The sequence below is a fragment of the Anneissia japonica genome, unplaced genomic scaffold (genome assembly GCF_011630105.1).
Source record: "Anneissia japonica isolate Jap-2015-1 unplaced genomic scaffold, ASM1163010v1 scaffold1118_len251929_cov158, whole genome shotgun sequence".
NCBI classification, from domain to species: Eukaryota; Metazoa; Echinodermata; class Crinoidea; order Comatulida; family Comatulidae; genus Anneissia; species Anneissia japonica.
This window is the reverse complement of record NW_022730222.1, coordinates 167,574-195,545: the sequence shown is the minus strand read 5'-3', so window position 1 is coordinate 195,545 and position 27,972 is coordinate 167,574. Positions and strand designations below refer to the sequence as shown.

Sequence of the window (27,972 nt, the reverse complement as noted above, 5' to 3'; positions counted from 1 at the left end):
TATATATATTGGCCTATATATATATATTTCTTATAATTGAAAATGTTAAATATTTGTCAGAATTAGCATTTTTTTATGTTACTATTGAACTTTAATTATTAAATTATATGTTGAAAGTGCTTTTTCTATATGTCCTCTCTCATATTTATTGCTTGTGCTGTTAATTACTACTCGAAAGTTTTATTTTTTTCGTATTTGTACACTCCAGTGGGAAGAAATATCCAATTGTTAATGTAGATGATGATTCCTAATTAATTGCATGTGTTAATTAATTTTAAAAAGGAGATAGAACATACTACTAAAGTGGCATTTAATTATTTCCAGAACATTCAATAAAAGAAAAAAAAACTGTCATGCTCTTGAGCTACACTTAGTGTTGCGAATGTGTATGGAATTATTGTCTTATAGTTTATCTTTATCTAAATACAGTTTGATTGAGGGGTGGCACTTTGAATTTTTCCGACAGGGGCCGAGGTCCCCTATCGGGAGATATGTCCCCGTCGAGAAAGAAATAATAATAATATAGGCCTAGTAAAAATGAGTTCATTCCAAATTGGCGTTCCATACAATATCGCCAAAAGTCAAGTGGCACAGTACAAAAATCAAGTGGCGCAGTGCAAAAGTCAAGTGGCGCAGTGCAAACTCAAATTGTGTGCACTGCACCTACTGACTTTTGCACTGTGCCACTTGACTTTGGCACTGTGCCACTTGAATTTTGCACTGCGATTGTAGTTTGTCCTTTTGGCGATATCACGCCAAAAGGTGCAAACTACAATCGCAGTGCAAGGGTCAAGTGGCACAGTGCAAAAGTCAAGTGGCGCAGTGCAAAACTAAAGTGGTGGCACACGCATTTTTAGTTTGGACTGCGCCACTTTAGTTTTGCACTGCGACTGACTTTAATAAATAGGCCTACAAATATTATTTAAAAAAAAAATAAATATAACAATCATACGACGCTGTCCGAGTTCCCCAACATCAACGATTATAAGGATCGATCACAATAATTAAATTATTGAGGATAGTAATATTAGGTCGATCAATTAAAGAAGCCATTACACTACATATAATGATAATAACAATAATAATAAAACAAAGGACCCTATAATGAATGATGTTGATTCAAAGAAAAAAAATAATAAGTTAATAATAATAAGTTTCTTTATTTTAAATCAACCGATTATTGATCATTGTTGTTTGTTTTTATAAGCGAGAATCAGATTCACTTAACATTGTAACATAAACCAAACTTCAGAAGTACATTAAAATAAACAACTTTTTTTTTTTTTTTCTTTTGTCGTACCTACCCTCCTTCAATAAATAATTAAACAGATAATGGTCCAAAAAAGTGAAAAGAAATAGTCGTACAGGCTATTCAGCTAAACCCCCCCCCCCAAAAAAAGGAAGCGGTATGATAGCATACACTAAACACAAATTCAAGATAAAAACCAATGAATAGCTTTACAAAACATGTAGGCCAACTAACAGCTAGAGAACAACTTCTCCCTATTGACCCGGAGCTTTGCATAACTCCACCGCCGAACTACCAGTAAATGTCAACACAGTTTTATTATATACTGCTTATGCGGACGTAATATGATCACCAATATATTCCCGCCTTATTATTGTTTACCTGACCTATTCCCGCCTTATTATTGCTAGCCTAATTACTGTCGCTGTAAAGGAAAGTAAGTTTCAACTACCCTTCCCATCATGCTCACTGTTTCTCGCTTTAAAGTGACTTGGGATTTTTTCAACGTAAATTAGCTTTTACATATTTTTTACTGATTGTTTATGCTGGATAATAACCTGTGAAGTTAAGTTCAATATAAGGTACATGCTCGATTGTATAACCTTCCGTTACTTTATGTTGTTTAATGAATACATGACATATTTAATAATTGTTTACCCCAGAAGAAAGTGTTGCAAATTTGTGTCCCATAGGCTCTGATTATCCAGACCACAAAATACTAAAATTCTCTGGGAACTAAATTTCGTGTTACACCGGCAATCTAGGTGGAATAGTCATAATTGTTCTTACCCTGCAGGCCAACAAAAAAATAAATAAATAAAAAAAATAATAGTAATGGTGGGGCTGTGGTGGGACACTACACTTGTAAAAGTCCCTCCCTCCCTTGCCCCTCTATATTTAAAATGTCTTAATCCTCCATTTCTCACAAAAACAAAAACCAAAAAAAAAAGCATTGTTTGGTGAGATTAGTAGACTTGCTCAAACAATCGATTCTTAAATTCTCTCTTGGCGTAACAACTAGTCTTAATTTCATGAGAGAAAAGACTGGTCATGGCTCTGCACTGTATAATATAATAATTCTGTGCTGTGTAGAATAAGAGAAGCTCGAGTCCTTCTTTCGTTGGGGGCATGGGGTGGGTGCCAATACCAGTCATTCAAGTTATAGGCCATGGGTTTAAGGGGGGATGACCGTGCACCCCCCCCCCCCACTTCCAAAGTTAAACTTCTTTGGTATCATTTTGTTCCTACGGGCATATAAAACAAAAAAATTGATTTTAACAAGAAAAATATTGGGATGCATTATATGTACTCGCGTCATTTGTAATGGTCGTTAGTGTTTTATGGTAAATACTTTTTTGTTGGGGGGGGGGGTATTGCCTATTAGGGATCTATATTAGGCCTATATGAAATAATGTTTGTATGCGTCAGAAAGGAAAGCCTATGTTCTCGTTCTAATGTAAGTTCTTAAATGTACAAGTTAAGATTCATGTAATTCTATTGCATTTTATTTTTAGAGTTGTTTAGCTAAACACGATTATCTGATTGTGACGTCATGCATACTTTCCCTCCAACTATTCTCAGTATGGCTCACTGAAAAGTGGGTGTAAATGTTTTCAAATTCCTTTCATTTTGCATTGAATTACATTGATTTGTTTTTCCAAAAATGCCAATAACACTGTTAAATTACATATAAATCATCAAAGAATGCTAAATACAGTGTTCGAATAACGTGGTGGACGTGGTGTTGAGGGTGGGCTTTATTTGCATTTTATATTTAAAGTTGGAGGTAAATTGAAAACTAAATAAATATTTACATCAAATTTAATATACATAAAATTTTGCAATTAATATTTACATAGTTTATTATTTATCATTCGTACAGCTTATCAGAAAAAACAATGTAGATAATTCTTTTTTCGAGTTAATGGAGGGGCTAAAGGCCCCGACGGGGGGGGGGAGCTAGTAGAGCGAATCGAGTCTCACTTGGCTGGGGGACAGGGGGAACTTAGGGCCTCCGGTGGGGGTCCAGGGCACTTCGCCCCCTGGAAGCCACGGATTTTTTTTATGAATTATGGCGAATTTTTATTACTTATTTTATAGGCATCGAGTTACTATAATATGACTCCATGTAGGCTATGCTTTCTAATGTTGACATCAGTATCCAAAACCAAAACATTTTTGAATAAAGCAAGAAACAAAGAGTATGCAATGTAACCAAGGCTATCTAAATGAGCATTTTTCATAACAGAACGCAAATTATTTTTAATTAGTCTCATTGAATTATTATTATTATTATTATTATTATTATTATTAGTATTGTTGTTATTGTGGTTGTTGTTGTGATGAAAAGTTAACACAAACGATATGGTGGCTAAACGAATATTACATGTAAATATATTTTTTTATTTGTTTGTTCCCAGACAAGATTTATCGTCTTCCCCGACGGGGGCTATGCTTCCCCGACGGGGGGCTATAGCCCCCCAGCCACCCCCCCCCTCTGGCGCCACCCGTAACTGAGTGGTGTTTAGTAGTTAATGCCTTATTCCAAATTATTTGTAGTGGTATGTGTAGGTAATGCTCATTTTTAAAAAAATATCATATTTAGAGTAATATTTTTGGCTTTCTATTGAATTAAGGTAATAGATTATACCCTCAGCAGTCATAAAATGTATTACAATTATAAATGCATATGCACCCACCATCCAGCGATTAGCTATGAATCCGAGTGAGCTCGAACTATTCTACCGAGACATTGGCAAACTAACCAAAGAGTTTGGTAATAAATCGATCGTTTATTATAATACTCAAATATCGGGAAAGTAAAAGAAACACCGTTATAAATCATTGCTTAGGAATTTAACATCTTATAGTGGTATCGAAACATACAGCGTTCACAGAATTGTCATTACTAAACTTGACCTACATTGGCGCAGGTTGAAACAGCTCAGCATCAGAACAAAGACGCTTATTTGCATGTGTGAAAAACTGTCTACATGTGTATAACAAACAAACCGCTATGTCAACAAGCTCACCGAACTGTTTACAAACAAAGAACTGTCAAAAAATCCAGATGCAGCATGGGCTTTGGTCAAACTCACAATCAAAGACGCAGCGTCACAAACTATCGGCCCTAAACAAATCAGAAGCAATCCGAACCCAATGGTAGATGAATATATATCCAAAGTCGATCAAAAGAACAGAAGGAAATTAGACTCTTAATCAACAGCAGCAAAAATGAAAAAAGATCTAAAACAAAAACGAAACCGCATATCTTACATATTATCCATAAAAAGACAAGCGCAATTAGAGAAAGGAATCTAAATGCTCTCATTCTTGAAATGATGACGATGAGAATGTTTAAGGCTGTCAAAGAGCTTAATCGAAATAAATTTGAAAACCCCCATATTTATGATACTGACCAAAGCTTTGCTGCAAACCCAGATAACGCAATCAACATTGAACCATTTAGGGAGAGCCTTGCCAACGTACAAACGAAATCCAACTATCCAAAGTTGAGAATAGTTTGGAAATATTAAAAAAACAATAGAGCACCAGGTGATGACGAACTACAAGAACCCCTAAAGTACGGTGTAGATATATTAGCACCACATATTATCACAGCGATACTCAATAATGTATTTAAAACTCATACAACACTTGATGTTAACAACGGTATCCTCATATCCCTTCAAAAGCCGGGAAAAGTAAAAGGACCCGCCGAAAATCTGCGACCAATCATCCTCCTAAACGCCATCATGAAGTGCATATCTATCGCGTGGCACTTGAATTAGAGACAATGTCGAAGCATTTTTATCTCCCAGCAGTGAAAGTGGTTTTAGATGAGGTCGAAGCACAGGTGACGTTGTTTTAACTCACTGATGGCTAGCGGCTAAAGCAATGAAGGAGGAAATCATTATATATATATAATATATATATATATATATACATATATATTATATATATATATATATATATAAAAGGCGTGTCCACGTGTGTTTCGAAACATATGTAGAATATAAACAGAACGTTATATTATATTCTATATATATATATATATATATTAGTTTCTTTACTGTTACGTTATATTATATTCTCTATATATATATACATATATATATATTGTATATATATATATATATATATATATCAAACGCGATTTGTTTATGACATTGGTAAGTTTGGCCCTTATAATCATGACTAACGACTACCCAATCCCTACATTTAAACTCAGACCCGCTCAAGAAGTGTGCTTATTCGGTGGCAAATGAGGCAGGAAATTGTAACTACCGTAACATTTGATTCGTTTAAGCCTACAAAATACAAATAGGTATAAGGCAAAGTTTGAATATTTTTACTACTTACGCAAGTTACCGTACTATTAAACTTTGAAACACAATTTCTATGATACTCAGTTGTGGAAGCTGTTTAGACGGCCATCTTGGCAGACTATGATACATTCTAGTCACTGATTGTCGAAAACGTACAAGCAGTGGTAGCACTAAAATCATCGTGCCCGATAGAGAAGGTGGGTGAATCTCCTGAAAAAAAATCGATTATCTTTTCGACGATTGCATAAGTGGACTGGGTCAGGCCAGCCAAGAACCCATCAAAAGCGATGAATGTCAAGTCACTAGAATCTTTGACAATTGGGATTTAAAAGGCTTATTTTTATTCGATTTTAGAGTGTGAGATTCTGTACAAGCCTTCATTTAATTTTATTTATGTTTTCCTCTTTATAAACTAAAGTCTGTTATCTGCAAAATCTGTCTCTCTTTTAACTGTGTCTTTTTTGAAGTTTATAACTTATGATCCTGATATTTTATGAGAATTTCTATCCTTTTTTTCATGGAAATATATACCTTATCATCAATCTAAACATAGTATCAAATGTTGTCTAATCCAAACCCTTTAGTTGTATTCTATCTGTATCTTGACGTGCGAACATCAATATCCTGATTGTCGCGAACGTTGTTTGCAAAATCACTATATGCAAAGAAACAAATAAATTTATCTTCATTTAAGACTTAATTGGTCAAATGTCTTAAATTATCAAAATTTGAACTGATATAATGGCGTTGTTGTTAATTTCTTAATTATTTTTAATAAATATTAATTTTAATATCATTAATTTCATATTTAGTTGCAATTGCTTCTAATTTTAATATAACAATAATTACTGTTGTTGTCAATTATTTTTATATGAACTGGTTTAAAATGTTACATCAATTAAACGCCCCCTCAATAAGTTAGATTAAATTGAATAAACACTAATTAAAAAATGTCTACGCGATTTCATGATTAATGAAAAAAAAAATGATTAATATGTTTCAAATAATATGTGCACTATCAACTGTAATAACAGCATGTGCGTGGGCTTATGTGACAAGTATTTCTTCACAATCCGAACAATAGACATGAGATTTTAAATGCGCGAACATACGGATAATCTCACTCCATTTGGTATATTTAAAAAACACTTCCATAAACACATGACACCTTTCAAGATAAAGATGGGAGTGTGCCTGTTGATCCTATGGCTTTATTGTTTGTGCTATGCTTCAGGTAAGCTTTATAGTGTCAGGTACAAGATGAACGTACGTAAGTAGTAGCAGCCCACGAACAATAAAACCATTGCGAGATAATTAGTCAGTGACTGCCAGTAAAAGGTACAAAAAGCCCACGAAGATATCCTACGGTATCTAGGCGTCTCTGCTAATGCTACTGTGTTTTATCATACCATACAAAATGTTGCTTTAACCTATGCCTCCGCTTTTTTTTTAAACCAGTTTCTTCTATTACATTTGCAAAATTTATATCACAGCATATGGCCATGTTATTTCAGCAAATGTTCACATGCGATGCGTCTTTGATATATAGTTTGTTTATCCATTGGTTTCACACATAGTATTTAGCCACTTAATAACAAATTAAAATGATAATATCTGAAATATATATTATGGTGTTAATTCCAATGTCGACTAGCATTCACGTTAAGCTTGTGGAAGCGGTTTGGCGCAGCTGGAACGGTTTGGTTTCCCAACCTTGAGGTGGAGGTATCAACCCCGTGGAGTATAAATGGATACCTGGTGGGGTTGCCTACTCATGCGCTGATTACGAGAAGCAACACATAGTATGTGGACCCGATCACCACGGAAAATTACTGCGTTTTATAACCGCAAGCAAGAGGCGCATTATAAATGCCCATACCATTAGCAGTACCAGAGACATCAACACGTGAACTTATATTATAACCAGCCAGGGAGAAAACTCTCTTCAAATTGGTTGGCAGTTAAAAAAAACGTCACGCTTCACAGCCTGTCTTTGCAGTTATGCCCTTTTACCTTGAGAACTTACGAAACATTGTGTAGTTTGTCCTTATGCCATGACAATATCAGCCCCGGGGACACTTTTTTTTATTTCCCCTGTGTTAACATGTGTAACACGATGCACTGACCCCACCAAGCTATATGACTGAATTTCGCCAAAAATGTCAGTTATGCCCTTGACCATGGGGGTGCGGCAGTATTGACTGAATTACAGACGAAATTTAACAAAAACATTACGGAAATTTGTAGGATAACTCCTACACGTTAACATTTAAAAGTTAACTTGAGCTTTGTGCAAAAAAATAAACGTCGATCACTCTCCTAGCGAGCATGAATGGTTGATGGGTTTCTTTGATTCTTTTACTATTTACCAAAATGCCCACCTTCATGATACAAGACAGTTTTACATATAACACATATATTATGATCTTAATTAAACTAATGCAATTAGTTAATATACAAACGACAAGAGTTAGACTCACCAGGGAATACACCCTTCGTTATTGGTCTACCGTAAGGGGAGACATTATTTATTGCCGTCTTCAACTCAGAAACCTAAAAAAGTAATTGTTTGTGTCTCCACTGCTACAAACTTTCCAACTTGCAAATACTCCAAAAACTGTTTCAAAATAAGTCACAGGCATCCATCTCAAATTCTTGTGTCTCAGGTCCACCCAAAACAGTCAAATCACTTCCAAACATGGAGCCCTGCTTAGCTAAACGACAAATGCGAAACCCAGTGCTTCTAGGCCGACAACCACAAGTTTTAAAATTAATGAATCTAATACTGACGATCCGAGTAAAATTGCCCATTCCTTTAATGAACACTTCTCTTCACATTTTAGTAGCCAGTCCTACAAGGACATTCCTTCCCCTACTGACATTAGGCCTTCTGAACTAGATGAAGTTCCTCCAATTCAAACCTCACCGCAGATGGTTCTCCAATTCATTAACAGATTGAAGTTCGGGAAGTCCCCCGGATCTGACAATATTACAACTTCTATGTTGAAATTAAGTGTTATATATGTATGTGAGCCATTATCTAAAATGTTTAATATCTCACTTGATAAAGGTATGTTACCAGACGATTGGAAACATGCCAATATAGTTCCAGTGTATAAAAAGGGAGAGCGAGCTTGTGTTCGGAATTACAGACCAGTATCTCTCTGCTCTGTTGTAGGCAAAATGCTCGAAAGAGTAGTAGTTGACAACATTACATCATTTATGTTAGACAAAGGGCTTGTCTCCAGTTTTCAACATGGATTCATTAAGGGCCGTTCTTGTTCTACCCTCTTGTCGTCAGTGATTCACCATTGGTCTGCAATTCTTGACTCAAGATCCCCTCCCCATATTGACGTAGTGTTTCTAGATTGGAGCTCTGCATTTGACCGGGTTGATCATTCCGCTCTTCTGGCTAAACTTTATAATTATGGATTTTGTGGCTCGCTCTGGAGGTGGCTTCATTCTTTTCTTATTGGGCGCTCTCAAACTGTTCTTTTTCGGGGTCAATCTTCTCCTGTTGCCCCTGTGACCTCTGGGGTCCCCCAGGGGACAGTCCTCGGGCCTATTATTTTTAATTTATTTATCTGTGACCTTCCTGATACTATCCAATCTTCTATCCCTCTTTACGCCGATGACACTCTTCTTTATCGTGCTATTTTCTCTTCTAATGATGAACCCATCCTCCAGAGTGATCTCGACCATGTTTGTAGGTGGAGCGGGGGGTGTGGAATGTCCCTCAACCCGAACAAATGTAGAGTAATGCGAATCACATCAATGAGGCTTGCCTTCAGCTCACTTCTACACACAAGTACCTTGGTGTTAACATTGCATCTAATTTATCACGGGGTGCTCACGTTAATGATGTCACTTCCAAGGGTCTGAAACTTCTTGGCTTTATTAAGCGAACTTTGAAATACAATCACTCCGAAGCCTTTATCAAATTATATAATTCCCTCGTGAGACCAATTGAGTATGGAGTACCGAGTTGGTATCCATTTCAAGCTGGACATTTGAAATCTATTGAAAAGGTTCAGAGAAAAGCAACTCGTATGAGCATCCCAAATGAACTCAGATCTGTGTTAAGCTATGAGGAGAGATTAGTTAAATTTAACTTGATATCTATGAAGGCTAGATACGATTTCATTCTTGTAGCTTTTGTTTGTAAATGCCTTTATCATGTGTATGATTTAAACTGTTTGGAATTTGTTAAGATCAACACAAGACACTCTGATGATTTGCGTTTTAGGCATGCCTTTGCCCGAACCAATGCATTTAAATTCTCTGCTTTCAATTATTTTCCCACTGTATTGGAAACTCTTCCACTTGAAGTACGTGATGCTGCTCTCTGTAACATTAACTTATTTCTCAGAAAGCTAAAAGAACATTTTTACAACTGAGAGAATTTCTATTGTGATGTAATACTCCCACGTGGGACCGGAACCTCTTGTCAAATATTTACCTCTAATTCGCCTTACGAGTTCGTCCATTACAAGGCTCTATTTCAAACACGATTTTTATTTTGTTTTTGCCTGCCTACGAGCCAGCAAAATTGTGATTACAAAAACTCCTTAGTATGAGTTAATGTGCAATGACAAAGAACTCTATAGGGATAAAGTAGTCAACACTTTCCGCACGTTCAAACATAGTAAAGGTTTATACCCAATGTACGGTATCTACTTAAAATAAACCGCGAAAACTGCCTATGCCCTGTCAAAGCAGTACACAAAATACTCCCAAATCTATCCAAATATGGAAGGCCAATGTTTTTGTAATTAAAGTTGGTACATGGGTAAATAGGCAGTTGTTTGTCTGAAGTACTAAGATTATGCGTATAGCTTGCCAAACTAAATTAGACAATCTTCTACAGGAAGAGGAAGGGCAACCTAACTACCTAACATAGGTGTTACCGATAACGGAATAATTGCTTCCGACAGATGGTTAAGCAATGCGTTCAAACGGTACAATAGACTAGCCAACTCTAACAATAAGTAACGTTCCTAGCATCCAACATGGCTTGTTTCACACTGTACAGTGCTAACTCAGTTTTTCCTCACAGCTCATTTATTTTAATTTAGTTAATAATTTGCGCATATTGTAAATGTTGCTTTTCTTTTGACTGTTAAATTTTTTCTATGACAATATTATCGTAAGATACCACATTAAAACTACCTGGTTTGCGTCAAACGGAATATCAGCGCATGCTGTGCCCCATACTTACACAGAGTTCTTATAATATTCGAATGGATACCAGTTCATTTATCCTACATAGTCCTTATTTATATTAATTGGATTATTCGGGAGTTTACAGTGGATATCAGCGCATGTTGTAACACATGTTAAATACAGGGTTCTGTTTCAAGAATTACTCCGGATATCAGCTCAAACAGTAGCGTATGTCAATTGCAGGGTTTGTCTTAGAGTATTATACCACTTTTACACTGCAAGCAAAACTTCTGGTACAAACCAGGATTTCGCAATAACCGGGCTAGAATCTCCTGAGTTATGGTTGGTATAAACTACAGGGCCCTTTGGCCCTTAGCTACACCACTGCCAATAAAAGAAAGGAAACCGCTGCGCCACCCAATCCACTTCATAATTAAACATCATTTCCTATTATTGTGCATAAAATTCAATTCAATGAATTCAATTCAATTCAGTTTTATTGTCCAATAAGATGTGATTTAATGTTTCACTTCATTATAAAGAGAAAGGAAAATGCCACACGGAGAGGTTTGACCTATTCAAAACTTCAGAAGCAAATACAGATATATAAACACTAAAATTATAATGTAATCGAAAGCTATAACGTTCTAATTTAGAATTAAAACAAATATCAGCGGATTACAGAATATTAGACTTACTTGGGGAAAATGTTGATACCTGTCTGTAATGTATGTATTCAAATTGGATAGCGACTGTTGCTTTGTTTTGTCAAGCTTGTCTTTCTTTTTTCCTTACGTTTTTTCAAAACTATTATAACATCGTTTATTTTACTATTTTCACATTATTATACATTATGAATTATGTCCCTACATTACTGTGTATTTTTCTTCTTTTGTGATAGACGCACAAACAACATCACCGAGTATGGAATCAAAACTTAGTAAGTACACTAATAGGTGCAGTGAAAGTTACACTTTATAGAATCACAACATGATAATAATTATTAACTAGATATTACTTTTTCCATGGGGTTTGCGTCAAGAGAAAATGACAAATTTTGCCCTATCTAACGTGTTTTAAGTACTGAATGCCCAATTGTCGCACCACCGACCTAAAAACCCGCTAGACTACCGAGTACAAGCTCGGTGGTATAGTGGATACGACATCAGGCTAGTTAACTTGAAGTCATGGGTTCGATTCCCACCTGAATCACTAGCCAGATTTTTTTTCGCAAGTATTTGGGAATGTACTGAGCACTTAGTACTTTAAACACATCAGGTAGGGAAAACATCATTTCGTATTCGTAGATTTTTCTTGTAAAACAATACTTTTGCAGATGTAATTTGTAGTGATTCGACCATGAAAGTGTATTTGGATTCTTCTATTTATAAAACCGGAAATGTTCACTTTCTTGACCCAACATGTATGGATGAAGGAATTGTTTACCGAAACAACCGTCAGTGGATTTATTTATTTACTCGCTATGACCAATGCAAAACAACAATCACGGTAAAGCCAAATAATTTTCATTCTATCACTTGAGCCTATTGACAATTGGCGAACAAATAATTAGTTGTGATCTCAGTCGTCATGCAACTAATAAATTTGGACCATCAATATTGCTATCTCTTATAAACATAACTTATATTATATCCCTATGTTTTTCATATTGTCGTTGTCGCAGATGGTCATTTGTTTGTTACCACAATAACTATCATTTTTTGTAAGTCTGGTTGGTTTCGTACTCAAGATAGTAATAAGAGGACGGACACTTTTGTTTTGGGTATGTGTGGGAATATGTTAATTGTTCACTTGCATAATTTATATTTTACTAATCAGGTAATTTAATCTAATTACCACGTTGAAGTAACAACTTTATTAAATTTAATCCTAACAAATGCAAGGTAATGCAATGTGTTTAAGAGAACCGATCACACCTATAAGAGACAGCCATCATACATTTCAATTAATTAAGATAACTTGAAATTGTTAATGGGCCATAATTCTTGGTTGCCATATCAAGATAATTTAATTTGGGATGCTATGATTAACAATATTATTCGTTAATGTTGTAAATGATTGCAAATTATGTATAAGACTAGAAATTGCAAATCGCAAGTGAAGTGCTGCGAAGTACAACTGCATATAAATGTTCTTCGAACAAAATTATTTATGCGAGTCAAGTGAAAATAATGAATAATAAAAATATAACAAATAATATGAGACACGACCCATTGTCTATATTAGAACACTTCTCATTGGGTAACAAAGTCGTAATTTTTAATTTTTGTCAAAAAGTGTCTTCAAAATTTTTTGTTGACTTAAAAAATAGGATTACAATTTGAACATGCAATTTAACTTTTATGTCTTGAATATTTAATATTTCACATATTGTCTATGTTTTATCGATGGTCCTTAATGATCAATTCCTGCAGGAACTGGATAGGTCACCCTCTTTAAAAATTTTAATAAATAAATAATTATAACAATAATAATAATGAGAATGATGATAATATAGGTGGGGGCATTTAATTTGTGGATTTGAATAATATAAAAACAATAAACATATTAAAATTGCAACGTAGAAACATAGTAAAAACGAGCGTTGGAACCGTGTATGCCAGTCTACAACAAGCGTCGCCTAAATGTAATAATTAGCACGCTTAAAAGGCTAGTAAATAAGTTTAACTGGGTTCGTAAATAATATTGGCCTCAAATATTGTGGCTGAGACATGGGCCGATTAAACGTAGAAATAGGAAATATAGAAATATAGTAAAAACGCTGAATAGTATTATACTCGAGCGTCGCGAAATGCGGACGTTGGTACGTGCAGGTTAGTCTACAAACGTCGCCTAAAGTAATTGATTTTACCCGGCAGAACGAAAGAAGGAAACTCCTCTTTTCAGTCGTCTTAGGTTCTTGTTTTTTGACAAACAATGACCTTTCAGGTACAAATTGCTGTCAAGAATATGAATTGGCTGCTTCGCAGCAATTAGATGATTTGGTATATCTACCACTGATCTAATATCTGTCTACATTGGATATATCAGGCCAGCTCTAGAGTACACCGTCTCGGTAGGTCCAATGTATTGGATTGGATTGGATTTATTCTGTGTAAACACCAAAGATAGTCTACGAAAGTCTAGAAGAATTTCCAGCGGAGTTCTTCTGGTGGTGATGGGGCAGTAAACCGGGAGACAATCCTCTATTCTTTTGCGAAGAGTGTACTGCGTTCTTTAACGTGCAAACACATGGGCTAAGTGCACACGGGACCAATGGCTTAAACGTCTCATCTTACAAACAGTGCGCTATTTTAACTTGTATTTCAGCCCTCTAGCTGAAACACAAGGAGAGGAAGCGATTGGAATTGAACCGGGGAGATCTCCACGGTTCAGCACACACACAGCGGCTACCACCAGATTAGCATGCAGGTATCAGAATTTTAAAACTCAAAAATTCTAAAAAAAAAATATAAGAAGCTTAAGAATAATAATTGTTAAAGCATATGAGAGTTAAAGCAATTCTCTAAAAATCGTTTGTATTGAAACTTTTGGATAGAAGGACCCACTTGTGTTTTTCTTTCCTGACCAGGTTCCTCAACCAATTGAATGATGTTTAATAACAAAGTTATAATAACATTGCTCATCTAAGGTTTTTCTGACATTCTGGACATACACAAGCTGAAAACCATTGGCAAGTAACCAATCAAGTGAGGCAGTGATTGGTGGATATATTCACAGGCAAAATGTCTCTATGTTCAGATCGTCAGCGTATAAAGAATAAGTACAAAGAAGAAATAATTAGATCATCTTCATCAACGTTAAAATCGAGTTCGATGTTTCATAACTGACTGGATATGTAGGCCTACGCTCGATTAAGTGCCACCGCTTTTATTTTAAATAGAATAATCCCAGATAAGCGCCGCAGCACTTATTCCAGAGCGGCGCTTTGCGAAAAAATCGTTTGTTTATTTAAGAGCCGTACTTGGATTTATGAATTATAGGCCTAATATACCGAATACTGTAACTATTATGTTTTCTTTAGTTTACACAAAATTCAACAACGTACCGCAACCAGGTCATCGTATCCACTCACACGAACTATGAGATATACATGAAGGAGGATTTTCACTTTACAGTAGAATGTCTTGTTAACAACAGAGGGCCATCTCTTGTGGAGTTTGCTACAATGGCCGATGGCGAAATTGTTTTCGAGCGAAAAAGTGGAAATTTTACCTTTACGATGGCGCTATATACTAATGGTAGTTACTCTATTCCCTACTCCGGTCGGCAATATCCTGTAAAACTGAGCCTTGGTAGTAAAGTATTCGTTGGTGCAAGCGTCCAAACTTTTAGCAACGATATGGTCTTGATTGTTGATTCCTGCAAAACGACACTTAACCCTGACCTCCACGTAAATCCACAACACAAACTGATCGAAAACAGGTAACATATTTTTGTTTTCTATTGTAAAAACATACATACATGATACAATTTTAGAAAAAGGTGTAACAGTCTGTTTTAAAAAATTGTCCAGCTAAGACAAGTATCATAGAATATAAAATGAATTATAATAAATGTTCAACATTACAAATATTGCAACACTCTTAACTAAAAAATAATAATAATAAAAAAAAGTTACAAAGTACCACAAAATTTGAAAATCGGTTTGCCATACAAAATACAAAGTGTCTAATCATTTGGATGATATCGGAATTACAAAAGAGAATAAATAAATGACAAAGTGGAAATCACTCACATTAAAAAAAAAAAAATTTTAACACCATTACAACACAAACTGATCGAAAACAGGTAATGCATTTTTGTTTTTTAATTTAAAAACATATAAATTATACAATTTTAGAAAAGGTGTAACAGTCTGCTTTTTAAAAAGTCCAGTTAAGACAAGTATCGTAAAATATAAAATGAAAATAATAAATGTAAACAGTGTACAAGTATTACAACACCCTTAACAAAAAATAAATAAATAAATAAAATAAAAAGCACTAAAAAGAAGACAAAATTGGAAAATTTGGAAAAAGGTTAGCCTTATAAAATACAATTTGTCTAATCAATTGTAAAATATCAGAATTACAAAGCAGAATAAATATATAACAAAGCGAAAATAATTACATCTTTAAAAAAAAACTATTAAAGTGTGACATAATTAAATTTAAATCATTTACTAGTTGCAAGTTAGTAAAATCTAGGAAATTTAACAGAAGGACGCACATCCCCGCTTTCGAACACAGAGCGTGCGTACAGTCCCTTGATCATTACTGTGGCATCGACAATTCAATACTAGCTGCGAGTACAGCCGTCAATTATTAATTTATGTGGGCCATACGTTTTATGGTGTTAGTTACTATTTTATTAATTTTCGGTACTTCGCAATGTCCGACACATCTGATTTCTTTTGACTGCGAACTTGTTAAATGCTTCTATATAAACTGCAATTTCATTTTTGAAAATTAGCCAAGAAAATTAAAACTTATAGCAATTGAAATTTACGAATTTTATAAAATTTCACGTTCTTATGTAAAATTAAACTGTCATTTTGACAATGTTGGACTAAGGTGCACAAAACGAACCTTTGAGCAGAGATACATGAAATTTATTAATTCGTTCGTGAGTCTCACGAACGATAATACACGTACCACAACATCGGTAAAATTAATGTTGAAATGAAGAATATAATTTCAGTCTAATGTTAGTGCAAACTATCATTAGGCCTTTTTAATCGTGCGCCTAGAATGTCGTTGCCAGAGTTATAGGCTACGTTCAAACCTGTAGTCCACCAGAAATAAGGATTTGAAGCACCAAAGTTGGACATAATTGCAACAAAACGGGGTTTTTTTTATGAATATATATAGTTACATTTTATATCTACAACATACAAAAAGTTTACCAAAATATACCCACGGGAAAGATGATTTTTATATCAGGGAAAACTGAACTATTTCACTGGGCTTATACGTCCTGCCTACGATATGTGTGATGTGCCTTTGTTACGAAGCTCTTTAATTTGATTTGCCGCTGACGCTTTTGTTGGTTAACATACCTTCAACAGTCTGCGCGTACTCTTTTACGCAACACGTACGTAAGTACGCAAGTACGCAAGTTCGTACGTACATTACTTCCCAGAATGCAAACATGGAAGTAAAACTGAAATTGTTAGATAGTCACCTCTGTAATATTTAATTTCAGGGTAGATGGTTCTACAAAAACCTAAAGGTCCACTGATTAATCTCAGATAAAATAGTATAATGCATACTCCATGCACGCCATCGTGTCGGGATTAAATATTTCGACATTGACATAATTAATGTCGGGATTCAATATTTCGACATTAATTATGTCATCATCAGGCTCCACCACAATAATTCAATTTTAATTTTAAATACGATGATAGGTACGATTAATTGACAAATGGTGAGGCCTGCCCAGTGTGTGCCGACACAGCTAAGACTCATGAGTCAGAAAAACAAATATGTGATCTTTCATCAATAGGCCTTTTATAGAAATAGGCCTATTAATATATTTTCTTACCTAAAACCACTAATTAAAATTTTATAGCTATAATACAATAAAACAAATTTATTGGCCAATAGTGTAAAATAATTACTGATATTTTAAAAAGTATAATAATAACTGATAATTTATTTATTTGAAATAGGCCTACTATTCTACTCTTCATATAAAAAAATGTTGGAAATCACATAAATTTATTATTCGATGCCGAATTATAATGCCTTGTCTTCTGGTGAATAACATGGACGGGGGTGACAGGCGACACGTACCCCAACTATTTTAAGGGGTGGTCCCCCTCACGTTTAGTCCGCAAGGTAAACTCTTAAGGAAGTCAAGAATATACCTGGAAATTGTTGAATTGAACTGCATAAATGACCAGATTTTAACAAAAGACCACTGTACAGGCAGAGAGGCAGAGAAGATACCGGTGTTTTCTGTCCACAAACACATGAATTAACTATAATACACGACTCGAGTACGTGTGCTTTTATTATAATTTGACAAGTATGTCAAAAAAAAAAGTGTGTAAAGATAAATTGGTTTTCGGCTCAAGAAGTAGGTAAAGTAGATAAATCAAAGACATGTGTCCCCTCAATTGTGGGTTGACTAATGTATTGATTTGACCATTTGGCAAACACATAGAGTGTTTCCGTCATATTGTCGTGGTTGGCCGTAGTGTTAAAAGATATTATTTTACTTTTTATTGGCTATGGTGTCCTCTTGGCACCCATCTGGCCATTTTCCTAAGGAGCAAAAGGTTGCCGACCGTAGGATTCATTAATTAATTATTTTCATACTCTATTTTGTCTTGGTGTATTACTGTGTTTGTTGAGGGGCCCTAATGATGGGCTTTGGCTAGATGGAGCACCCTCATTAAAGATTGTTGAAATAAAATAAATATATAAATTGTTCGAGTCTAGGTCTATGTAATTTAAGCCATCCAATGTATCTCAGTTCTGATGTTTATAAGTTAAAAAAATAATAAGATAAAAATTAACATTAAGCCATTAATACTAAGACCAATTGACTTTTTTTAGGTGTGAAGATGCATTTCATTTCAAGTACCTAGTATAGGCACATGTATGTTAATTGTAAACTACAATGATAATTTAACCAAAAGTGTTTTCAGCACAAAATATTTTACTACCATTAAAAAATTATTATTAATAGGGGCCTATTTCTATTTGTCCTATAGTAACTATAGGCCTACACACTATGGTACTCGACAATAAATACAGTAGTAGTTCTTCATTAGTAGGCCGATGCATTTCTAGTTCCATTTTACACTTAGATACTGATGAGATTACATTCAAAATAGTCCTAGGCCTACGTTACTAAGATCTTCTCTATACGTTCATGCGTGCGTTGGCCGAGAAAGCGTTGCAATGCGGGGAGAGTGCGCGATCGGAACCACCGGGGAAGCAAGAGAGGATGCCTATCTAGGCTAGAGGGTCTAAAAAATGAGATGTTATTACAAAGCCTCAGGCCTAGGCTTTACAATAAAATTTGTCTGGGTCATACATGAAACTGCTCTGGCATCCAGTTAATTTCCAATATTTATAGCTATGTAATTCCTGTAAACCGAGAGAAATATTTCTCTAACTCGTAGGCCTACACCAAATCTCGCGATCGCGAAGCTCGCACGCGGGTCTCACAGGTCTCACAGGTCTCACTCTTCCGGCAACAAACAGACATGACCTACGTTGACCTAAATGTTGACCAATCATAATCAAGATAAGTTTGAAAACCGCAGTATGGATCGTGTAAAAGTCTACTTTCAAATAGTGCTGGAACTTTTTGTTATAAAAAACACCTTTATGTACGTCCTATTTTGGTAAACTTTTAGTATGTTGTTTTACATAATAATTAAGTTTATATTTAGATCATAAAACGTTTTGTTGCAATTTTGTCCAGTCAAATCCGTATTTCTGGTGGACTACTGAGAGATACGCCAGGCGTATCTAACGCCGGACTACGTTAATCCATGGCGTAACTATCGAGACGTCTAGACACCACAATTCTCGAGTTTCAAACATACGGGTAACTAGCTGTACTGAACTTTCTGGGTAAATTGAGGGCACAATTGCAAATGATGGTTTTTAGGCGAAATTTGGTTGGCTGAATCTATGGCAGCCATCTTGGATGGTACACACATAACTCTGCGTATTTCGAACATCGAATACATTGCAGTTAGCACTTATTATATCTCTATGGTCTAAAAATAGCCATTACCTTTGATGTCCCGAAATGTTGGTCCTTCTGTTGAATTGCCTTTGGTAAAATAGAAATTCTTCTAATTGTTGTTTGTTGAATAGTGGAGTGTATATTATTCCACATTCTAGCAAATGCATTCTAAAATCATTTCTCATGGATTTATAGTTTGGAATTAGTGGGAAAACTTTTAAAGTATTTGAAGAACTAGAAGCGTATCCATGTCGATAAAATGTCATAGCAAATCATTACATAAGCGCAATGGTGCTATTTCTTGTGTACATTTGAAATTCAATGATGCAAAGACATAATCACTTTTTTTCTCAAATAAATGCCAATTTAAAAGTTATTAAACCTTCACCACGATTATTATTATAAGCAATATAATTAGAAAAAAAAAATCTTTTTGCAGTTCTTTTTTTTAGTCTATGCAAGACGGGTTTCCCATAGTAACATTTTGTAATCAATGCATCAATGTTGAATTGTGTTTTTCAAAGGGTTTTTCATAACTCATTGATGTTAAACCTAACAGACTTCATTGTTAATTAAACTGTTGATTTCAATTTACAACCGATTTAACAATATTATTAGAGAGCACAAAAACCACAGCAAAATACAAGTTTTATTTTGTGGGTTTCCCATAGTAACATTTTGTAATCAATGCATCAATGTTGAATTGTGTTTTTCAAAGGGTTTTTCATAACTCATTGATGTTAAACCTAACAGACTCCATTGTTAATTAAACTGTTGATTTCAATATACAACCGATTTAACAATATTATTATAGAGCACAAAAGCCACAGCAAAATACAAGTTTTATTTTGTGGCAAACCTTATATAGATTGATATTATCCAAATGAAATACAATATCACTATATGTTAAAGATAATAAAATATGCATACAGGTTCATTTGAATGTATTGTATGTTTTGAAGACAATAAAGTACCACTTTATCTGCCTTACTACAGTTGTGCTGTAGATTCAACAGTTAATTTCGACGGCCAATCAACGATCAACAACACATCTCGTGTCTTCTTTTCATTCGATATTTTTGGCTTCTCTGGAGATTATTCAACGGTAGGCCCATCTATTAGCATTTGTGTTCCCAACTATTGTATTGAAGTCTATCGTCACCTTTTTTATTATTAATGTTTTGACCGCATCTGATGTGTATAAGAGACAGTATATATATATCGAGATCATTTACTGATTTCATATTAATCTAAAGAAACATTACATAATATTTCGCTTAAAAATCCTTACAGTAGTTAAAAAGTTACATAAATTTGTTTGTGATTGTCTCTTGAAATTCGATGTTTAAAAGGTCAAAAGATGCCTAAAAATGTTTAACAAAGATACAGCAAATAGTAATACATAAGTTATCAAGGGATTAATATATTTGTATATATCCGTTTTAATGACTTGTGCTAATAAGTTTATTATTTTATCCCACTTTTCCACTTATTCCAGCTTTCAATGTATGTACATGTTTGTTAATACTTTGAACATTTATTTTTAAAGGTATTTGTACAATGCCAATTATCAGTTTGCAATGAGAGTGATGTGCAATGTCGTAGGGACTGCCAGCAACCTGAGCTCCTTGATGTAACTACACCAAAGGAAGTGCCTGATACTGTTAATGTTACTATTGGACCTGTCAAACTGAACACACTAGACGACGATTTAGATGTTAGCCTTGACGCTAAAGGTATAACGTGATTTATATCCATTTTCATAGCTGGGTCTAAGGGGGCGAAGTTGGTGCTATCGCACCACCTTCCTAAAAAAAAAAAAATTAAAATCGATCATATCACATCACAAATTGAATTAACGTTTCCGGAGTGTCAATCAAACCTAACAATTGTTAATTACCTAAATAACAAATCCTTTCTCACTTAAACCTAACTGAAAAGAATACATACATTAGTAGACGGTCATTTACTCACAGTGAATGTGCTTCATCCCATTTTATATTTAGTATAAGCATACGTGTAACAATGGTCAAATTACATAAATTTTCTTTAGTTTGTGTAAAGAAATATGTACGGTACAGTTATTTATGTAATATACCGAGAGTATGTGCCTTATTATATTGGAATAATATTTTAAACAACATTGAGCATTTTCCTAAAATCTCATCAAAAAGACAATATCACTACATCTGTTAAAGATTAAAGAACTTAACGAATGTATATTTTTTACAAATAGAAAGTGTTGGTTATAATTATATTGAAAATTTATACTGCTGTTGATGACATTCATTATATATTCGATGTTAGATGTTTAAGAAAAACTAGTAAAGTATGTACATACTTTTCACAGACAAAAAGGTCAACGAACTTACCTCTTTCGCTGTTTTTATTAGTTGAATAATTAAATTTGCTCACTTACGTATTTTCCCCTTGTTATTTATTTAAAATTTAATGGTGGAAACAACATGATATGTTTTTATTTGTAATACGAACAAAAGAAGTGTTTGATGCCAGAGCCCGACCAAACCAACATAAATAATATCTAGAATTTTATTTTATTTTTTTTTATTGTATAGCGTAACACTTTTCAAGTATTAACTCGAATTCATGTTGCCTTTTTGCTGGAAAATGCAACATATAAAAATGGTTTTGGCCAATTTTCCCACTTTTGCTTCCACTACCCTATCGAGTTTAATTGCTGCACTATGTTGATTGGGTTTTTCCATTGTCATGTGTGGAGTTTCATAATAACAATATGGATTATTACGCAGTAAATAAAATGTTATTCTATCATTATTTTAATAAGTGTATGTGTGGCATCTATATCCTAATTGCAATACTTGTATGATTGCGACGAACAATACGACACAGCACAGGCTTCTTATATTAGGATGTTTTATACACAAATGACGTCATTTTAGATAACTGTAAATCCAGAAGCAATTTGAAAGGACACAGCACCTTAATTTTCTCAGGTAGAACTACTCAAGTAATCATATACAAAGTTTTATATCAGTGTTTATGCCTTATATACGGTACATTTTTTTCCATGAATCATTAATCTCTTTAATCAGTTGTAACAAAACACACACACACACACACACACACAAGTGAGAGCCTAAAAAAGCCAAAATAGCGAATTCCTTGAAATAATTCAAAACAGCTTGAGAATGTACTACAAAAACTACCGAGTCTAGCAAAGATACGCCATTTTTTTACTCTTTACGGTTTGTTAGAGAATTTTTTAAAAAAACATAATCCACTTAAGCAGTTGTTTTTAAGATCATATATAATTATGTGTAAAACGTACTTTTTTTTTTTTTAACAAAAACGACATTTTCTAATGGTCAGGGCAGAAATGTGACATTGGGAAGCAAATGCGACAACCTTTCGATATAATAATGTTTGAACTAATTACACCCATCATTCAATTTTTAGATTCAACTTCAGGAAGAATATTTCCAGCATTGTCTACAACATTGTGGCTTCCTGTTAGTCTTGTAGTGTTTTCTGTAGCATGTGTAATTTGGATAAAGAGCAAGACGACCAACAGGAAAACAAACGTGGAGAAGAATTGGATGAGACTGGAAAAAAACCCTTAACCTACATTATAAAACTTCGTTTCTTTGTCAACATATGTATTTTATGATTTTGCATGCTTGTAGTATAGTACATTACCGAAGTAAGAAATGTATTTTTACCTTATATGTCATTTACCATGGATAATTGTGTTTCGATAAATTAGCTCCAAAGATAGTTGTAGTAATGCTCTTTAATAAAGTAAGATAATTGATTTTATCTATTTATCTATAAAACATTATTGAATGAAATATAAATTATGAAAAAAAATGTTCTTTAGTTAATTTCAATGTGATACACATAAATAACTATATGAGCATGGCGGCAGAGAATGGTCCGCGTGTGGTTAACCATGATACTAAACTGGCCTTTTCATAATAAAACAAAATATGTTAAAAGATTGAACAAACCATAAATTTCAGAGCATTTTGTCGCGGAATCTTTTATTCATTATGGATAGAAAGTGATCAAAGATTTACTGTCCAGTACTCTCAAGACACGGTATTAGTAAAATTAACCTTTTAAAATTGTTAATTAATGTTAAAACTAGCCAATCAGTACCAATAATACTTCAGCGTACTACAATGCTTACACTGTTGGGATACCATATCAACATTATCTGATGAGGTAGGGAGGGCTTAGTGGAACGAATTATTATCACCAACACTTCCTTAGTTACCTTATTGATAATAATAATCACCATCCAGCTTGTGTTTTAGCCTTTCACCCATTGGTCAGTTTATCGCCATCCAGCCTCTCTACCCAAACATATAAGTATTTCCCTGTTTGGAGTGTCTGCAGATATTATTCTCCTGAAGACGATTGAAACATCTCAATCGAAACGTCGAGACTCAATATTAATAATAATATTGTAATTTGAATAAGGATAACAAGTTTTGACGATTTACCATCCAGACGCCTACACAGATCTTGAAGAAACATATCGTAGCACCATTTTTTTTTTAAATTTAGTGCCTTACCATAATTGGCATTTTTAGTTCAAATTTATGTAATTCAAATATCTTTAAAATATTTTCACACGAATCTATAAAATATTGGCATTGCCACGCAACAAAAGCAGTAGGTACCAGTATTCAATATTGTGTGTTAGTTCCAGTTCTCTCTAATGAGAAAGCTTATTCAATATATCTGGGCCGATAACGTTAGTCTTTTTCTATACGAGTACAAAATAAATTCGGAGAGTGCAATTATAGTGCTTTGTCTTTAATTTTAGTAATGTCCTTCAATACAATATATTTGAGACGTGGTGTGAATGTATTGATCTCTTGCAACACTATCTTCAATTTTCCAACTTTTGCAGACTTTACATTATTCACAGTGTATCATTAACCAGTTTCTTTTCATAAAAAAAAAACCAAGCCTATTTTTAGTAACCACAATCCTGCAAAATGGTTTATCTAAAATTTCAAATAATTTTAAAGTTGTAATTCACTTTAAACTGCGAGTGAAGGAAAAGAGATACTTTGTTAAATTACCACACCACTTCTGAAATTCAATATTTATATGTCTAAACATTTCAACAAATGGAATTGACATTTCATTTACACACCTCACTTATTATGGTATTTTTTATCGCAAGTGATACACAATCTTGGCTAACTTGTCCTTTGTTATAATTGTGATGCGTAACATTGTCTTACGTTCAAAGCAGCTTTCGTAGTAACTCGAAATGCAGCACATCGACAAGATTTTAGATGTAGACTGCTCTCAATTCTCCACAATTCACTACCATACCAAAGAACAGTGATAATGCCATCTAGACTCTTTTACAAAGTCATTCATTGTGATCCTCCACAAAGGAATGAATAAGTTTAGGTACAATGTCGAGCTGCCCCCATTTGAGAAAACAAATCGTTCGAGATTGTATTTTGTGAACGTCTCTGGTATTTTCAATATTGCAACAGTGACGACATTTGAACTGTTTTTATCTGCTATACATACATTCAACGTCGGAAATGCCAAATACAGGGGAAAATTTTGAAAAGTTATTTTCTTCGTTGAAATGTAATACCCTTGGATTATTGCTTGTATTAATGCTCAAAAGTGGGGATGTATCTCCAAACCCAGGCCTAGCCCCGATATAAGAAAAGAGACTTGGATCTTTCTGTGTTTAATAAAACGGGCCTGCATTTCATACATCTAAATTGCAAGATCAAAATTCCGAAAATATCCGAATTAAAATGATTTGTTCTGAATACAAGAGCAGCCGTAGTTTATATAACTGAAACATGGCTGGATGAAAGAGTGAGTACTAACAAAATAGTGATTTAAGAATTCACTGTTATACGCATCGACAGGAACAGAAATGGTGGGTGTGTGTGTACTTCATACGGGAAGACATTGCTTTCAGACAAAGAGATGATTTAAAATGTGATGCCGTTGAAGGAATTTAGTGTGATTTCTTACTTCCCAAAACAAAACCAATCCTTGTGGGAACTATCTGCCGCCCATACTTACGATAATACGCTATAGCGCAGAGTTGGTCATCCTTGGTGATTTCAACAATGACATCAAAAACACAACCTCCTGTATCCACAAGCGCTACATTGACATGTTTAAGCAGTTTAATATGTGCTGAAACAACATATCAGAGAATATGCACGAGTAACCGATACTACGTCTTCTACAATTAATCCTATTCTGTGCACCAATCCAGATAAATATGCAAGTCTGGAGTTATACAAATTAGTATTAGGACCATTTTGCTATTTTTGCACTCGAAAGAACAAAAAGAGTCAAGTATCAGAACCAAAGGTGATTAACATAAGCATAAACAAATATGACGTAGATGCATTTCTGGACGCGTTATCAAAAACCAGACAGATGTGAATATTTCATGGACAAAGAAATGGATGACACGGGAGATATTGAGTAAAATTCACAAAAGGAATGATGTACTACGCAAGACCGTCAAACTGAAGATCTTTATAAATGATACTGTAAATTAAGAAATGAAATTTAAAAAGACATTAAGAAGGCCAAAGCACGATTTATTATGAACAAACTTAAAGAAAACAAATCAAATCCAAGAATGTTGTGGCGAGAACTCAAATGTTTAGGCTATACTAAGAAATCTAATTCAAATGTATCTTTATACATAGATGGTCAGGTTTCCTCTGATTCCTCTGAGATTGCAAATCACTTCAACAAACTATTTTCCAATATTGCGTCCATTCTAGTCAACTAATGTCCATATTCTTGTAAGATATACACAACAGAATCTGATACATTATATGAATTTTACCGTCATAAAGTTTTAAACTGGAAGTTATAGAAAAAAAAACTTGTTCACTCGCAACTTAAATTTCTAAATACTTCAAAAGCTACCGGACTTGATATTATTCCGATTAGATGTTTATGAGATGCTGCTACAGTTTTGAAAGTGCCAATTACTAAAATTATAAACATTTCTACTACCAGCAATACGGTACCAAATGATTTTAAGCTGGATAAAGTTAGACGGTTATTGTAAGAAAAATAAACTGGCTTTAGAGAATCTATAAATTGCTTAGGAGTAGATATTGACCAACATGTGCTTGGCGAGGCTGAAGGTAATTTGTATATAGACAGGCAGAAGTGCTGAAATAAAAATTGTGTAAAATATTAGCATCTGCACTTATTCCATGTTTATTTGATTACTCTGCATCATTTTGGTACGCAGGCCTATCAAAGAATTTAAAAACATAGACTTCGAACTAAACAAAAGAAGATGATACGATTTGTAACGGATAAGTGCTCTCGTAGTAATGTTGGTCAATTCGAACTATCAGAACTTGGATTTTTAAAAGTTGATATTTATTTTTTTTTTATTTATATTTGTCTAAAATTTCTAAATTTTAACCTTGAAATTTTATAATTTTAATAATTGTATTAACAATATGCTCAATAATTTAAACGAGTGCGCTTGTAGCCAATATCAGCAAATGCCTAAACTATCGAAGAACTTGAACTGAAATGGAATGGAAGAAAACTCAACCTCTTTTGTATATACTGATATTTTAGAACTTATCTTGGTAATCATGTGCTTTTTCGATTTCCACGTCAGATCTGACATAAGTGAACTCAGGACAAGTGTTTTTAAGGTTGGACAAGAATTAGGGACCACTTATCCGTTAGAATATTAAGCTACTGTACCATGTACATGCGTAATGCTTTTATAATACTAATTATATATATTTATACAAAAAATTCCGATTCTTGACAACACGCAGCATATTTAATATACACATTGTCGTCGCACAGAGGGATATCAAACAGAAGAGCGACTACAGATAGGCATACACTACTATATGTCGGTATTGGTAATACAAGAAGTTATTTATCAATAACTTTTGGTGACGGGTCTCGACTAAATTTATGCCTCCCGATTCAAAAAGAAAACTATAATAGAACTACTGCATTTATACAATTTGTTATTTTCTGAAGTAAAGATTATTTAATTTTTAATTGTTAACATGCTTGCAGGATCTGTCGGCGTAGAAGTTGTACATTAAACGTACAACAGAAATTTATTTTCGCACGATACATACCTGTTAGTCGCCGTCCGTCTGGGCCTGCACTGGTCTAGTCTATCCAGACATATTCAATTACCCTGGGTGTACAGTCATCTTGATTAGTTGAATTGGACGACTTGAGATGTTAGGACTTCAAGACAAATAATTACTTTCGAGTACTTTTTCATCTACTGATAACAAACGTAGATTCTGTGTAGTTTCCTATACTTTGGATCAAAGACCCCCACCACTCATCGATGCTATTTCTTTTAGATATTTCAAAGGCCTTTGACAGGATGCCTCATGATTCTTTTAAGTAAGTTTTCCCAGCCATTTAACATCTCTGGTGATATCTGGTACTGGTTAAAGTCATTTTTGACTAAACGTTTTTAGAAAGTTCAATTTAAGGGATCCTCATATAACT

General features: G+C 34.2%; 1 protein-coding gene across 1 annotated transcript; it reads left to right on the top strand.

The window, feature by feature from the left end:
• The first annotated feature begins 12,183 nt into the window (after positions 1 to 12,183).
• Positions 12,184 to 23,070, top strand: LOC117114790 (pancreatic secretory granule membrane major glycoprotein GP2-like). The gene is made up of 5 exons (XM_033258484.1): positions 12,184 to 12,249; positions 14,786 to 15,186; positions 20,452 to 20,560; positions 21,005 to 21,191; positions 22,894 to 23,070. The coding sequence occupies exons 2-5, from the start codon at positions 14,855 to 14,857 to the stop codon at positions 23,055 to 23,057; spliced, it is 792 nt and encodes a 263-aa protein (XP_033114375.1). The 5' UTR covers positions 12,184 to 12,249; positions 14,786 to 14,854; the 3' UTR covers positions 23,058 to 23,070.
• The last annotated feature ends 4,902 nt before the right edge of the window (positions 23,071 to 27,972 follow it).